General features: G+C 36.8%; 1 protein-coding gene across 2 annotated transcripts in view; it reads left to right on the forward strand.

Moving 5' to 3' along the window:
• Window positions 1-16,279, forward strand: part of trim54 (tripartite motif containing 54) — a 71,872-nt gene that overhangs the window by 41,306 nt on the left and 14,287 nt on the right. For both annotated transcript variants that reach the window (XM_059981675.1, XM_059981676.1), the window contains exons 8-9: window positions 227-351; window positions 8,252-8,338. In XM_059981675.1, coding sequence (XP_059837658.1) covers window positions 227-351; window positions 8,252-8,338 — 212 coding nt within the window. The remainder of the gene's footprint in view (window positions 1-226; window positions 352-8,251; window positions 8,339-16,279) is intronic.

A 16,279-nucleotide genomic window follows, 5' to 3' on the forward strand; every position in this document is an offset into this window, starting at 1 on the left:
CCATGCCACAGCTGAAAATTGCTCTAGGTTTGTAAAAAAATTCAATTGCAAACATTATCTCAAGCTTTGCTTAATAATATTGCAAGGTGGAAATTTATTAACCTCAACTCCATTTAATAAGAGGTGTGTGTGTGTGTGAAGGAACCTGCAGTATGTGGATTAATGTTAATTCCTTCCTGTACGTGCCAACCTATCTGGAGTAATGTTAATATACTGACTCTCTTAGGATTATTGATACATCAAAAGCTGCCCAGATGGAGAAAACAGAACCTGGATATGAAAACATGGATCATTTTGTGGTCAACTTTGGAAGGGCCGAACAGATATTGCAAAGGATAAATTTCCAAACAGGTATTAAGGAAAACAATGTTGGACTAAGTGGAAATCAAACCATGCAGGTGCTGGAAATCTGAAACAAAAGCAGCAAACTCTGGAAAGACTGACAAAGGGTCTTTGACCTGAAAGATTAACTCTCTTCCCTCTCCATAGATACTGTCTGACCTGCCGAGTCATTCCAGAATTTTCTGTTTTTATTTCCTTTGATTTAGTATCCTGGTACTTTGCTCTTTAGAGGATTTTCCTCTTGAATATTTTAACTGAAAATGTAGAGTGGGGAAAAGTAAACACAAGAGGTAAACACAAAATGCTGGAGGAACTCAGTAGATCAGGCAACATTCATGGAAAGCAACAAACAATTGGCATTTTGGGCCACAAGCTTCCTTCAGGACTTGATTGGAAGGAGGAAGATTCCAGAATAAAAAGTTGGGGGAAGGGGAAGGAGGATAGTCAGAAGGGGATAGGTGAAGCCAGGTGGATAGGAAAGATTAAGGGCTGGAGAGGAAGGAATCTGATAGGAAGGGAGTGTGGACCATAGGAGAATAGGAAGGAGGAAGGGACCCAGAGGGAGGTGAGAAAAGGTAAGAGGTCAGAGTGGGGAATAGAAGAAGGGGGGGGGGACATTTTTTTATTTACCGGAGGGAGAAGTTGATATTCATGTCATCAGGTTGGAGGCTACCCTGAAGGAATGAGGTGTCCTCATTGGGGCACAAGAGAAGGCCATAGACTGACATGTCAGAATGGGAATGGAAATCAGCATTAAAATGTTTGACCCCCAGGAAGTTCTACTTTTGGGGGATGGAGTGGAAACTCAAGAGATTCTGCACATGCTGGAAAACCAGTGTAACTTATATAAGATGCTGTAGCATGTCAGGCAACATCTAAGACCCAAGGTGCTGAGCTTCAAAACTAATCAATAAGCTCCAAGAGCTTGACCTCAATACCTCCTTGTGCAACTGGATCCTATATCCTTGATCATCACTTGTAGATCCCTGTCAGTTCAGATTAGCAACAACATCTCCTCCATGAGCTCCATCAGCACAGATGCACCACAAGGCTGTGTACTTATCTCCCTGCTCTACTCCTTTTACACCTATGACTGTGTGGCTAAGCACAGCTCCAACAACATATTCAAGTTTGCTGATGACACCACTGTTGTGGGCCGGATCAAGGATGTAGGGCACGATGTATAAGGAATAAAGCAGATGAGCTTGAGGCTCAGTTGGAAATTGGCAAGTATGATGTTGTGGGAATAACAGAGACATGGCTTCAAGTGGACAGGCCCTGGGAAATGAATATTCAAGGATATACATCTTATTGAAAGGACAGACTGATGGTGGCTCTGTTGGTGAGGAATGATATTCAGTCCCTTGCGAGGGGGGACATAGAAACAGGGGATGTAGAGTCAGTATGGATAGAACTGAGAAATTCTAAGGGTAGAAAGACCCTAATGGGAGTTATCTACAGGCCCCCAAACAGCAGTCTGGATGTAGGGTGTAAGTTGAATGAAGAGTTAAAATCGGCATGTTGCAAAGATAATGATACAGTTGTCATGGGGGATTTCAACATGCAGGTAGACTGGGAGAATCAGAATGGTACTGGACCCCAAGAAAGGGAAGGAAGGTGAGAGGTACGAGAATCAGCAGTTAGTGGGTAACTCAAGTGTGTGTTAGAGAGAATAAGGTATTTGGGTTGTAGGACCAGCCTGCAATCCCCTAAAACTACATCGGACTATATCTTTTTTCTCCAGAACATTGGAAAGTTTTTGACAAGATCGGACCATTTGGCCCAACAAAGCTTGCCAAATTCCTATTCACGTAGTGTGTTGAAATAACTATTGAGTAAAGGTTTCAGAGTCTCTAAAGTACTACTCTCAACTACACAACTTGGTAGTGTGTTCCATGTGTCCACGAGTCACTATAAAGAAATACTTCCTGATGTTAGTCTGAAATCTCCCTTTAACTAGTCTCCATCTATGGCCCCATGTCCTTGTTGCTGGCATCCTCCTTACTTATACCCTTAATGATTCTGAACACTTCTATCATGTCTCCTCTCATTCTACATCTACTTAGGCTAAAAAGATTTAATTCTTTCAGTCTTTCTTCATAGCTACAGTTTGTTTGGCAAGCAGCAATGGTTTAGCAGCCAGTGGAAAGAATATCACAGATGGAGCAACAGGAAGGCCAGGAACGAGCCTGGTCACCCTTCTCTGAACTCTCTGCATGCCTTCACATCCCTCACAAAATATGGAAACCAAAATTGTATACAGTATTCAAGGTGTCCCTCACAAGCACATTATAGAACTTAAGGAGAACGCCTTTAGACTTGATCTCCACTGTGCGCATTATATAGCCCAACATTCTATTAGTCTTTCCAATCGCTTCTTTGTTGACCGTGATGAGTCTACCAGGATGCCCAGATCCTTCTCACACAGTACATTTTCTAACTCAAGTCCCCCCACTGTATACTTATATCTAATTTTTCTACTTCCTGTATGTAATATTTTACATTCACTTACATTAAATTTCATCTGGATTTTGTTTAGATCTACCTGTATTGATTCTGCTGTCTGAATGTTATCAGCCGGTCCCCTTAATTTTGTGCCATCAGCAAACTTTACTAGTTTATTTGTCATGTGCTTGTCCAAATCATTAATGTAAATTAGAAACAGCAGCAGCAACAGCAGCAGCCCTAAAACTCATCCCTATGGAACCCCATTTTAACATCATCTTTGTGTGAAAATGATCCTCTCTTTATAACTCATTGTTTTCTGTTTTTGGGCTAATTCTGCACCCATTCGCATACCTCACCCTGAACGCCTATCTCTTGTAATTTGAATATTAACTTCTCAAGGGATACCTTGTCAAAATCCTTCTGAAAGACAAAGTAAATGACATCAACTGCTCTATTGTTATCATAAATTTTACTTGCCCTTTCATAGAACCCCAGCATATTAGTAAAACATGATTTTGCCTTTCTGAACCTATGCTGGCTTTCTGCTAACATGCCTGATCTTATCAGCAGCTTTTCCAACTTATCCTTCATTAATGTTTCTATTGTCTTACCTATAATACACGTTAAGCTTACTTATCTATAGTTACCATGATTAGTTGTCACCTTTCTTATATACCAGGACAACATTAGCCCATCTCCAGTCCTTAGAGATTACACTCATGTCAATAAGTTTATTTTTCATGTAAGTTACATTAATTTATGTTTATGTTAATTTGTATCTGTCCTGTTTATGATGTATCATGCTGCAGCTGCAAAAAAAGTAATTTTCCTGCCATTGATGCTCTGTGTCTGATTGCCTGTGACAATGAATTTAAACATGATGGGATTAGTGGAATTGCTCTGAGAGTCAGCATATATTTAATGGGCTGAATGGCTGCCATATAGCAAGAAACTATAAACTCTGAAAGTGTTCTTTTTGATGTGTGTATCAAGCCATACATGGCTACACAGTAGTGCATGCAGATGGCTGTGCAGTAAGGCACTTAAAGTATCTGAACATCACAGTTCTCTGTTGCTATGAATCCTTCAAATTGAATCAAACCTGTTCTGGTCAAGAGGAGGCAATCTGTTTCACCTTCACGTGCTTTGTGACAGAATGCCTGCAGTCGGAATCAGGTTTATTATCACCAGCATGTGTCGTGAAATTTGTTAACTTAGCAGCAGCAGTTCAATGCAATTATTGATAATATAGAAATAAATATGTAAGTAAATCAGTTACAGTAAGTATATGTATGAATATTAAATAGTTATCTTGAAAATAGTGCAAAATAGAAATAATATATAAAAAAAGTGTTCAAGGGTTCGATGTCCATTCAGGAATAATATGGCAGAGGGGAAGAAGCTGTTTCTGAATCACTGAGTGTGTGCCTTCTGACTTCTGTACCTCCTTCCTGATGGTAACAATGAGAAGAGGGAATGTCCTGGGTGTGGGGCGTCCTTAATAATAGATATCACCTTTTTGAGGCACCACGAAGATGTCATGGATACTATGGAGGCTAGTACCCAAGATGGAACTAACTTTACAGAGTTTTGTAGCTTCTTTGGGTCCTGTGCAGTAGCCATCCCCACCCCACCATACCAGACAGTGATGCAGCCTGTCAGAAGGTTCTCCACAGTACATCTATAGAAGTTTTCGAGTGTTTTAGGTGACAAACCAAATCTCTTCAAACTTCTAATGAAATCTAGCTGCTGTCTTGCCTTCTTTATAACTGCATCGATATGTTGAGACCAGGTTAGATCCTCAGAGATCTTGACACCCAGGAACTTGAAATTGCTCATCTCTCCACTTCTGGTCCCTCTTTGAGGACTGATCCATGTTCTGTTGTCTTACTCTTCCTGAAGTCCACAATCATCTTCCGTCTTACTGACGTTGAGTGCCAGGGTGTTGCTGCGACAGTCAAGATTTCAAGTTTAGTCACTGATTTGTCCTTTCAATAAGAACCGAGGGATTTATTTCAGAAAACAAAAGTACATGTTAATCAGCTGTGAATCAGAAAGTATAATATAATTTCACACTAATAGTACTACAAGTTCTCTTGGTGTTTCTCACTCATCTATAGTTGCTTTTTGCAGGTGGTGGGAGTGGGTTTTCTTCCTGGACAGCTGATGCCCTGAACTAGTCAACAGAGGAGTGTTGGATGGTAGAGGTGGTATGGTGGTGCAGACTGTCGGAGAGCTGATGAGTTTATGCTGCCCACAGGAGAGCTCCAGCTTCTTGATCTCAAAAATATAAAACACCTGTCCCTAGGCCATGCACACCATTGCCCTTTTGGAATGTAAACTGCTATCAAGATGTTGCCCTGGTGTACAAGTTGGATTGAATATTTAAGGAGATCAAAGGCACAGAGTTACACAGCACAGACACAGACCCTACCATCTAACCAAGTTGTCCAGTCCCTAAGTTGCCATGTTCGTGCATTTGGCCCTTATCCTTCTAAATACAGGGTCGAAAGAAGCTGCTGAAAGTTGTAAGCTCAGTCAGCTCCGTCATGGGCACTAGTCTCCCCAGCATCCAAGACATCTTCAAGGAGTAATGCCTCAAAAAGGCGGCATCCATCGTTAAGGAAGCTCATCACCCAGGATGTGCTCTCTTCTCATTGCTACCATCAGGGAGGAGATACAGGAGCCTGAAGGCACACTCAGTGATTCAGGAATCGCTTCTTCCCCTCTGCCATCAGATTTCTGATGGATATTGAACTCACGAACACTACCTCATTACTTTTTTTTCTCTTTTTGCATGACTTATTTAATGTAACTTTTAAACTATATATGTACTTCTTACTGTAATTTACAGTTTTTATTGCAATGTGCTGCTACCGCATAACGACAGATTTCACAATACATGCCAGTGATATTAAACCTGATTTTAACTCTGAACCATTGTTATCCATGTACCTGTATAAATGTCTTTTATACCACCTCTACCGCTTCCTCTGGCAGCTTATTCTCTATACGCAACACCCACTGTTGGGAAAAACAAAATCCCTTGTATCCCATCTAAACCCTCTCCCTCTCACCTTAAAACTATGGCCTCTAGTTTTAGAATCTACCACCCTGGGAAAAAGATAATGACTATTTACAGATTCTGTGCTGTTTGCCTATTGCAGTTCTGTCAGAATATTGTATCAGCTGGGTCTTGCCCACTGACTAGTACTAACTTGGTTTTTAATAACTGGCTCAGGTGAACAACAGGTAGCAGTTTGTAAAAGCACACCCCCCACCCCTCACATGTGTTCCGTTAGCTCCAGACCAGTAACCAAGGTTGAATGGAGGGAAGAGATAGTTTATGCTTAACCTAGAATGTTAGAATCATGCAATTTTCTTCTATGTAAAAGTAAGGCAGTTATGAGTTAAATGCATACTTGTTAGGGTGCTGGATGTCAACTTGGATGGTTGATAAGGCACCAAAGATAAATATAGAAAACTTTCAGGTTAAACAAGCATCCATTCTGACAATCTATGTTTCTTAAGAATGCAGTCTTTCTTTGGTGAGCAAGGAAGTGCCAATGTATCTACTGTTTTTTTCCTGTAAACAATTAAAACAACGTATATATGTAACTTTCATTGTTCATCATTAATCAGTTTGGATCTTAATATTGGAAGAGAGGTGATCACGGGTGCAAAGTCCAGAAAGTAATTTTAGTGGTGTTCCTGAAGAGTTATTTTGCTTCTTATTTTATTCATGCTCTTTTCCTTACAAATTTGTCCTCAACCCCCTCACTCAGTTTTATTTACCTCTCCCGTGTCTCTCCCTCCCCCTTCCTTGAAGTCCAGAGCATCCCTTCAGCTGCATAACCTGGTTCAGCTTTCACACAGAGAGGAACCCAAGCAGGACTTTCTCCGGTCATCTCTATACCACCCATCCAGATTTTTCTATGACCGTGTTAAAGGTTCTTTTTAATTATGTTGAAGACCAAGTTCATTGCCTTTAGAAGTTTCACAAATGCACACTTGTTATTGATGGTTAGTCAGCGACTTCCACTTACATAGATCAAAGAACATAGTACAGGAGTAAGCCCTTGACCCATGATGTCTGAACATGAACATATCCCTCCATTCCCTGCCTGTTTACTTAGCTGTCTAATGTTTCTAAAATGGTATCATTGAAAAATGCCTCTTAAACATTGTTATAGCTTTGTTTGGTGGAGATCATGTCTTAGAATAGAACAACTTTATTGTCAAGGCTGAAGACAATGAACAAACTTGACTGAGTTTATTTGAGGAGTTGAAAGTGATTGATTTTCATTGGGGAAGTTAGGGAGTGGATGGTGTGTACATGAACTTTCATAAACCTTTTGGCGAGGTTTCTGGTGGTAGGCTGATGCAAAAGATTAAAGCAAAGGAGTTATATTTACAGTAACTTGGTAGTTTTGAATCAAAACTGGCTTGTTCATTGAAGACAGTGTAGTAGTGAAAGGATATTCTTCTAACTGGACAAGAAACCAGCGGTATTTTGTAGGGATCAATGTTGGGACCTCTGTTTTTTGTGATATATTTAAATGATATGGATGAAACTATTGGGCTGATTAGTAATTTTTGCAAACCTAGTGGAGCTATGAATACTGTGCAAGGTTGTCAAAGGATATAACAGAAAGCATGCTGGTTGGAAAGTTGGATGGAGATACAGCAGATGGAGTTTAATCTAGACAAGTGTGAATTAAACTCCATCTGCCATTTTTCTGCTCAATTTTTGGAGCTAATTTTTAAAAGGGAATATATATTCAATACCAGGACTATGAGCTGCATTGGTGAGAGTGGCTTCACACGTCAATACGGTGGTAAAGAAGGCCAATGCTGTACGTGCCTTCATGGATCATGATCAGGAAGGGGACTTGCAGCTGTATTTATGGTTTGGCCACACTTGGAATACTGTGTGCAATTCTGGCCACTTCACTACAGGAAGGATTTGGAGGCTTTGGAGAAGATGTAGCGGAAGTTCAGCTGGATTAGAGGGTATTAGCTACACGGAAAAGTCAAATGAACTTGGTTTGTTTCCTCTGGAGTGTGGGAGGATGAGGGGCAACCTGTAGGAGTAAATTAAGTTACTAGATAGAGGGCATAGCTGTAAGATGAGAGGCTGGAGATTAAAGGAGATTTACCAGGCTAGTTTATTTTCGTAGCAGGCGTTGAATTTGAGTGTTAGTAATTGCAGGAAATTTAAGTTACCTGACAAATTTTCTAAGACTGTAGCAAGGTTGGACTAATAGAGAAGAAAAAATTCAAGTATATTTCAAAATGCTCCTGAATTTTCCAACACATCTATCTGGTGATGTTTGGACCCTTGACAACTGCTAGTGATTTGTGGCTCTAGATAATCGGTAATTTTGCTGAACATCGATCTAATCAGGCAGTTGGTACCAAGAATATGCATGAAGTTTCTCATGATTTCTCCTCTTTATAGAGTACCAAGGAGAAGAAGAAGAAGAGATAGAGGAAGAAGAAATAGAAGAAGGTGCTGTAATTGAAGAGGAAGGGGAAATTGTAGATGGTGAGCAATCAAAACTAAGATCTGCAGAAGATTTTTTGTTTTTTCATCATTTTCATTTTACAAAATTAATTTTTCTCAATATCATAACAAAAACATTAATTTCTCAGATCTTTCTGCATCCTCTTTCCATCCCTCAAGTCTGCTTACAGTATATCTGTCAATGTGGCTGCACCCAGCCTGGCAAAAAACTCCTAGAATGTTTAGTCCAGTTTGGTGTGGTCTTCTAATTGGTCAGATGATGATGCAGCGTCCATGCAACATTCCCTCTAGTTTGTGATGACCAGTGTGAGCAAAAATCTTGTGCTGTGAAATTCTTTGCCCAGTGACAACAACAAGTGCACACTGAATTTTTGACTGGAGGTAAACCTGAAGCTATTCTAAGGTTAATACACTAACATGTCCAGTCTGTTGTTCATTCCTTTTATTTATTCTTTAAAAGAAATAAAGTCGCATCAGAAACTGGAAAAGGAAATGTGATTGTGTATGATCGTGAAATATGCCTAACATGACAATGAGTTAGAAGGTGACACCTTTTGTGCACAGTTTAAATTCCTTTGTGCTCGCACACACCTTTGATGGAACATTGTGTCTATATACTGTCTACTTTTTAGAGAAGTTTCTCTTCTTGCCTCAGTGGAAGTGTGTTGAGCATACATTATATTTTTCCAACAAAATGCAAGGAAAGACTGATTTTTTTTCCCCAGCAGGTCTCAGAAACACCTCAACTTGTTTTGCAAATAATTGCTTTGAAATGAAGTGACTATTTTGAACGACGACCTGCCTCTTCAGGCACCTACTTGAAGTGTAATGGTGGGTTCCTGCCACTTCAGCTGTGACGATGCATCTGTGTGTGTGTTGACTCATGGTGGAACTAGCAAAATTTATTTTTCTAATCTTGTTTACTTCCCTGTTCCCCATGAAATGGAGGAAAGCATCTGTTCATATCTATGTAAGATTTGGATGTTATCCAGTGAAATTAAAAATGAGTGACAGCATGAGTTTTAAATTCAGGCTCACAGCTTTGAAGAATCCTTTTATTGCTGGAGCAGTATTTAAAGGAAATTTGAATCTTTAGGAATTGTTTAAGTCCATAATTCTATCTTTTTACTTAGTTCTTTTTCACCATTCTCAATCAAATTAAGTTGTTAAGATCATGAGATAGGAGCAGAATTAGGCCATTCGGCCCATTGATTCTGCTCCGCCATTTAATCATGGCTGATCCAATTTTTCTCTCAGCACCAGTCTCCTGCCTTCTCCTCATATCCCTTCATGCCCTGACCAATCAAGGATCTATCAACGTCTGCCTTAAATATACATAAAGACTTGGCCTCTACAGCTGCCTGTGGCAATGATTTCCACAGATTTACCAGTCCCTGGCTAAAGAAATACCTCCTCATCTCCATTCTGAAAGGGCACCCCTCTATTCTGAGGTTGTGTCCTCTGGTCTTAGACTCTCCCACTATGGGAAATATCCTCTCCACATCCACTCTATCAAGGCCTTTCACCATTCGATGGGTTTCAATGAGGTCACCCCTCAGTTCTGGTGAATACAGGCCCAAAGCCATCAAACGCTCTTCACATGACAAGTTGTTCAATCCTGGAATCATTTTCATGAACCTCCTTTGAACCCTCTCCAGTTTCAGCACTTCCTTTCTAAGATAAGGGACACAAAGCTCCTCAAAATGTTACAAGTGAGACCTCACCAGTGCTTTACAAAGTCTCAACATTACATAGCAAACACGAGGAAATCTGCAGATGCTGGAAATTCAAGCAACACACACAAAATGCTGGTGGAATGCAGCAGGCCAGACAGCATCTATAGGGAGAAGCGCTGTCGACGTTTCAGGCCGAGACCCTTCGTCAGGACTGCAAGAAGACGGGCTTCGTCCTGACGAAGGGTCTCGGCCCAAAACGCTGACAGTGCTTCTCCCTATAGATGCTGCCTGGTCTGCTGTGGTCCACCAACATTTTGTGTGTGTTGCTCAACATTACATCCCTGCTTTTATATTCTCGTCCTCTTAGCTGATATTTTAATATCACCACGTGCCAGCCCAATGTAGATAATGAGAGACTGAAATTGACCTCAATGGTCATTCCTATTGTCAAAACAATTGCCAATATAACCAGGATTTTTTAAGTTAATTGCAAAAGTAGAGATCATTGTTAAGGGTTTTGGCTCGAAACGTCTTCACTACCTCCTCCCATAGATGCTGTCTGGCCTGCTGAGTTCTGCCAGCATTTTGTGTTTTTATTTATTTCCAGCATCTGCAGATTCACTCGTGCTACCTCATCATTATTGTGTGCATATTTTTTCATCTTCAATCACTTCACACTGTGTTGTTTGGTTTACGATTCCACAGATTCTCACAATCAGAGTCAGGTTTATTATTACTGACATTTGCTGTCCAATTTGTTGATTTGTGACAGTAGTGCTGTGCAAGATGTTAAAAAATCACTAAGTAAAATAAATATGTAGTGGAAAAGAGGAATAGTGAGGTAGCGTGGGTCATGGGCCATTCTGAATTCTGTTGGCAGAGGCTGTTCCTAAAGCATTGAGTGTGGGACTTCAGACTCCTATACCTTCTCCCTGATGGAGAAGGGACTGAGAAGAGGGCAAATCCTGGACACAGAGGGTCCTTAATGATGGATGCCGTCTTCTTGAAACTATACCTTTTCTTTCTTTCTTTCTAAATCTTTTTATTAATATTGTAATATGGACAGAATACAGATGATATATTGATAAAGAAATTACCAACATACACATTCCATTACATATGAAAAAAAAACATACATAATAGTTACAAGATAAATGAGTTTACCAAGACATAAGCCATAAGATATATGTATGGACATAGTAAATCTAAATATTTCATAATGTATAATATTAAAAAAACAGAAAAAAGAAAGAAAAAAAACAAAAAAAAATTTATATAATGCAGAACTAGCTAATCTAATCTAATAACTAATAAGTAATATAAAAGAAAAAAACAAAAGAGAAGGAAAAAAAAACGGGCTGTTGATAATATCTCACAAAAATAAGTATTCATCAATGCCGTCACTTCCGGTCCTCTCAAAATACATAAGCTAAAAGCTGGGAAATCAAATGAACTTGGCACAGGGTCATATTACATCATATGAAAATGTTGAATAAATGGTCTCCATAACTTTTCAAATTTAATAGAAGTCTCAAAAGTACCACTTCTAATTTTTTCTAAATTAGTGTGAGTGTTTAAACATTAAACATATTTAAACTTAAATATAAACATAATTTAAACATAACATAGTTTGAGAGAACCAATTAAATACAGTGGGAGGATCAATTTCTTTCCAATTCAACAATATAGATCTTCTAGCCATCAGAGTTAGAAATGCAATCATTCGACGGGCTGAAGAAGATAAATGCAGTGAGTCCAACATTGGTAAACCAAAAATTGCGGTAATCGGATGAGGTTGTAAATCGATATTCAAAACCGCAGAAATAATATCAAAAATATCTTTCCAATATTTCTCCAAAAATGAACACGACCAAAACATGTGAGTTAAAGACGCAATTTCAGAATGACATCTATCACAAATAGGACTTATATGAGAGTAAAAATGAGCTAATTTATCCTTGGACATATGGGCCCTATGTATGACCTTAAATTGTATTAGTGAATGTTTGGCACATAACGATGATGTATTAACTAATTGAAGAATTCTATCCCAATTCTCACTAGAAATACTAAAACTAAGCTCTCTTTCCCAATCCTGTTTAGCCTTATAAAGAGGCTCTGAACGTATCTTCATAATTATATTATAAAGTTTTGAAATAAGCCCTTTTTGAAAAGGGTCTAATTCAAATAAACTCTCCAAAGTATCTGAAGGCACAAAATTTGGAAACGTAGAGAGTATAGAACTTAAAAAATGTCTAATCTGTAAATATCTAAAAAAAATGAAATCTTGGCAAGTTATATTTGTTGGATAATTGTTCAAAAGACATGAAACAATTATCTAAAAATAAATCAGAAAATCTTAGTAATCCCTTAGTTTTCCAAGCCGAATAAGCTTGATCTATAATGGAAGGGTGAAAAAAACAATTAGATACAATAGGACTATTTAAAACAAATTGAGTCAACCCAAAAAATCTCCGAAATTGAAACCATATACGCAATGTATGTTTAACTATCGGGTTGTCAATTCGTTTCGGCAATTTAGAAAGAGCAAAAGGGAGAGAAGTCCCTAAAATAGAACCCAAAGCATAAGCTGATACCGATTTAGTTTCTAAACTCACCCAACAAGGGCCAAAAGATCCACCCCCATCTTTCAACCAACATAACAAATATCTAATATTAACTGCCCAATAGTAAAATCTGAAATTAGGTAATGCTAACCCGCCTTCCTTTTTTGTCTTCTGTAAATATGTTTTACCTTTCTTTCTTTCTTTTTCAATCTTTTTATTAAATTTCATATATATAAAAAAAAACAACACAAAATAATGAATAGATTACAGATTCAATAAACTTGAGATTACATTAGTAATAGGATAATAATATCCTATTAAAACATCCATCAACAAAAGGTGCATAAATCAATCAAGTCTATGTAAATATATATGAAAAGCAAAAATAATCGTCGAAAAAAGAAAAAAAAAATTGAAATTATATATGAGAAAAAATATATAATGAAAAAAAATACTAAACTAACACTAACATGGGCAATAATAACACTTTATAAATATATAAAGGTGTCAAGAAAAGAACTCCAGAACTCCATACCTGAACAAGTATAAGTAGAGAAAAGGATCTGAAATAAGCCAAATTAATTCATATGAAAGTGTCGAATAAATGGTCCCCAGGTTTCTTCAAATTTAATTGAAGAATCAAAGATAGTGCTTCTGATTTTTTCCAAACTCAAATAAGAAATAGTTTGGGAGAACCACTGAAATGTAGTAGGAGGATTTACTTCTTTCCAGTTTTGTAATATAGACCTTCTGGCAATTAATGTTACAAAGGCAATCATTCGTCTGATTGAAGGGGAAAGTTGATTGCCATCTTCATTTGGTATACCGAAAATTGCAGTAATAAAATGGGGTTGTAAATCGATATTCCATACTGAGGAAATGACATCAAAAATGTCCTTCCAATAGTTATGTAAAGTGGGACATGTCCAAAACATGTGAGTCAATGAAGCCACTTCTAAGTGACATCTGTCACATTGAGGATTGATATGCGAATAAAATCGGGCAAGTTTATCTTTAGACATATAAGCTCTATGTACAATTTTAAATTGTATTAAAGCATGTTTAGCACAAATAGAGGAGGAATTAACCATTTGTAAAATTTTTTCCCATTTATCTGTTGATATATTACATCGAAGTTCTTTTTCCCATTCTTGTCTAATTCTATCCGATATTTCTGGCTGTATCTTCATAATCATGTTATAAATAAAAGCTACTAATCCCTTCTGACAAGGATTAAAAGTAAAAATCAAATCTGAAAAATCCGATGGAGTTGAATTAGGAAAAGATGGAAGAATTTTATGTAAGAAATTTCTAATTTGTAAGTATCTAAAAAAATTAGATTTAGGTAATTCAAATTTGTTGGATAGTTGATCAAAAGACATCAAAGTACCTTCAAAAAAAAGATCACGAAAACATTTTATACCTTTCCTTTTCCATATACTAAAAGCTTGATCTGTCAATGAAGGTTTAAAAAAAAAATTACATAAAATAGGGCTGTCCAAAGCAAAGTTTTTCAGATTAAAGAATTTGCGAAATTGAAACCAAATTCGTAGTGTATGTTTAACAACAGGGTTAGATATCTGTTTATTGAATTTGGCTAAATCAATAGGAAGAAAAGAACCAAGAACGGAAAATATAGAATATCCCTTAACCTCACTACATTCCAAATTTACCCACTGTGGGCACACAGGTGAATCCAAATCTAGTTTCCAGTACATTAGGTTACGAATATTATTCGCCCAATAATAAAATCTAAAGTTAGGTAAAGCTAGACCACCATCTTTTTTAGACTTTTGTAATTGCCTTTTGCTTAACCTAGGATTTTTATTTTGCCAAACAAATGAGGAAATCTTTGAATCAATATTATCAAAAAAAGATTTAGGAATAAAAATTGGTAAAGCTTGGAATAAATATAAAAATTTCGGTAAAATCATCATTTTAATAGCATTAATCCGACCAACTAATGATAAAAATAAGGGAGACCATCTAGTAGTAAGTTGCTGAATTTGATGAAGCATAGGTAAAAAATTCAGTCCAAATAAATCTTTATATTTCTTGGTGATTTTTATACCTAAATAGATAAAGTTATCAGTAACAACTTTAAATGGCATCCTATCACTCAATAAAGTTTGCGCGTTTAAAGGGAATAACTCACTCTTATCTAAGTTTAACTTATAACCAGAAAAACTACCAAATTGAGCCAACAAGGATAAAATAGCAGGAATAGACCTACTAGGATTAGAAATATATAACAACAAATCATCAGCATAAAGCGATAATTTGTATAACTTCTCATTACGGGTAATACCAAAAATATTAGGAGACTCACGAATAGCAATAGCTAAAGGTTCTAATGCAATATTAAATAATAAAGGACTTAAAGGACAACCTTGTCTCGTACCACGAGATAATTGAAAAAAAGAGGATCTATAATTATTTGTAAGAACAGAAGCAACAGGTTTATAATATATTAATTTAATCCATGATATAAAATTAGGACTAAAATTAAAGTTTCTCAATGCATTAAATAAATATGTCCATTCAACTCTATCAAAGGCTTTTTCAGCATCTAATGAGATAACACATTCTGGGGTTGTAGGTGATGAAGTATAAATTATGTTAATCAATTTTCTAATATTAAAAAAGGAATATCGATTCCTAATAAAACCAGTTTGATCTTCTGAAATAATCTGTGGTAATACCTTTTCTAATCTAATGGCTAAAATTTTTGTAAGAATCTTAGAGTCTACATTTAATAATGATATAGGGCGATAAGATGCACATAAGGTAGGATCTTTATCTTTTTTAAGAATTAAAGAGATAGTAGCTTCATAAAACGATTGAGGTAATCTCTTCTTAACAAACGCATCATTAAAGATTTCACATAGCCAAGGAGAAAGCAATAAAGAAAAAGTTTTAAAAAATTCTACAATAAAACCATCAGGACCAGGAGCTTTCCCTGAATTCATTGATGAGATAGCCTCTCTTATTTCATCCATAGAAATAGGAGCATCAAGCAAGCTACAATCTTCATCTATCAGTTTAGAAATATTCAAATTATTAAAAAAATTATCCATCGTAAACCGGTCACCGTCAAATTCTGATTGATATAAAGATTTATAAAAATCTTGAAAAGTGTTATTGATTTCTTTATAATCAGTAGTTAAATTACCGTCTTGTTTACGAATTTTAATAATTTGTCGCTTAGTCGAAATAGCTTTTAATTGATTAGCTAACAATTTACCAGTTCGATCACTATGAATATAAAATTGAGCCCTAGTCTTAATTAATTGATTCTCAATTGAGGAAGATAATAATAAACTATGTTCCATTTGAAGCTCAACTCTCTTCTTATAAAGTTCTTTGGTAGGAGTAACGGAATAAATCTTATCAATTTCTTTAATTTTATCCACCAATAAAGCTATATCTGAATATCTTTGTTTTCTTTTACCAGCGGAATATGAAATAATTTGTCCACGAATAAAAGCCTTGAAAGAGTCCCAAAGTATTCCTTTATCAATCTCTTCATTATAGTTTGTTGAAAAAAATAAGTCAATTTGTTGTTTTATGAAGGTAATAAATTCTGGATCTTGAAGTAAAGTAGCATTAAGTCTCCAAGATCTAGTATTGATAGAAGAATCCGAAATCTTGATAGATAACTTCAAAGGCGCATGATCCGAAATAGCAATAGAATCGTATTTACAATCAATAACATCTGT

This window comes from Hypanus sabinus, chromosome 10 (genome assembly GCF_030144855.1).
Source record: "Hypanus sabinus isolate sHypSab1 chromosome 10, sHypSab1.hap1, whole genome shotgun sequence".
Lineage (NCBI taxonomy): Eukaryota > Metazoa > Chordata > Chondrichthyes > Myliobatiformes > Dasyatidae > Hypanus > Hypanus sabinus.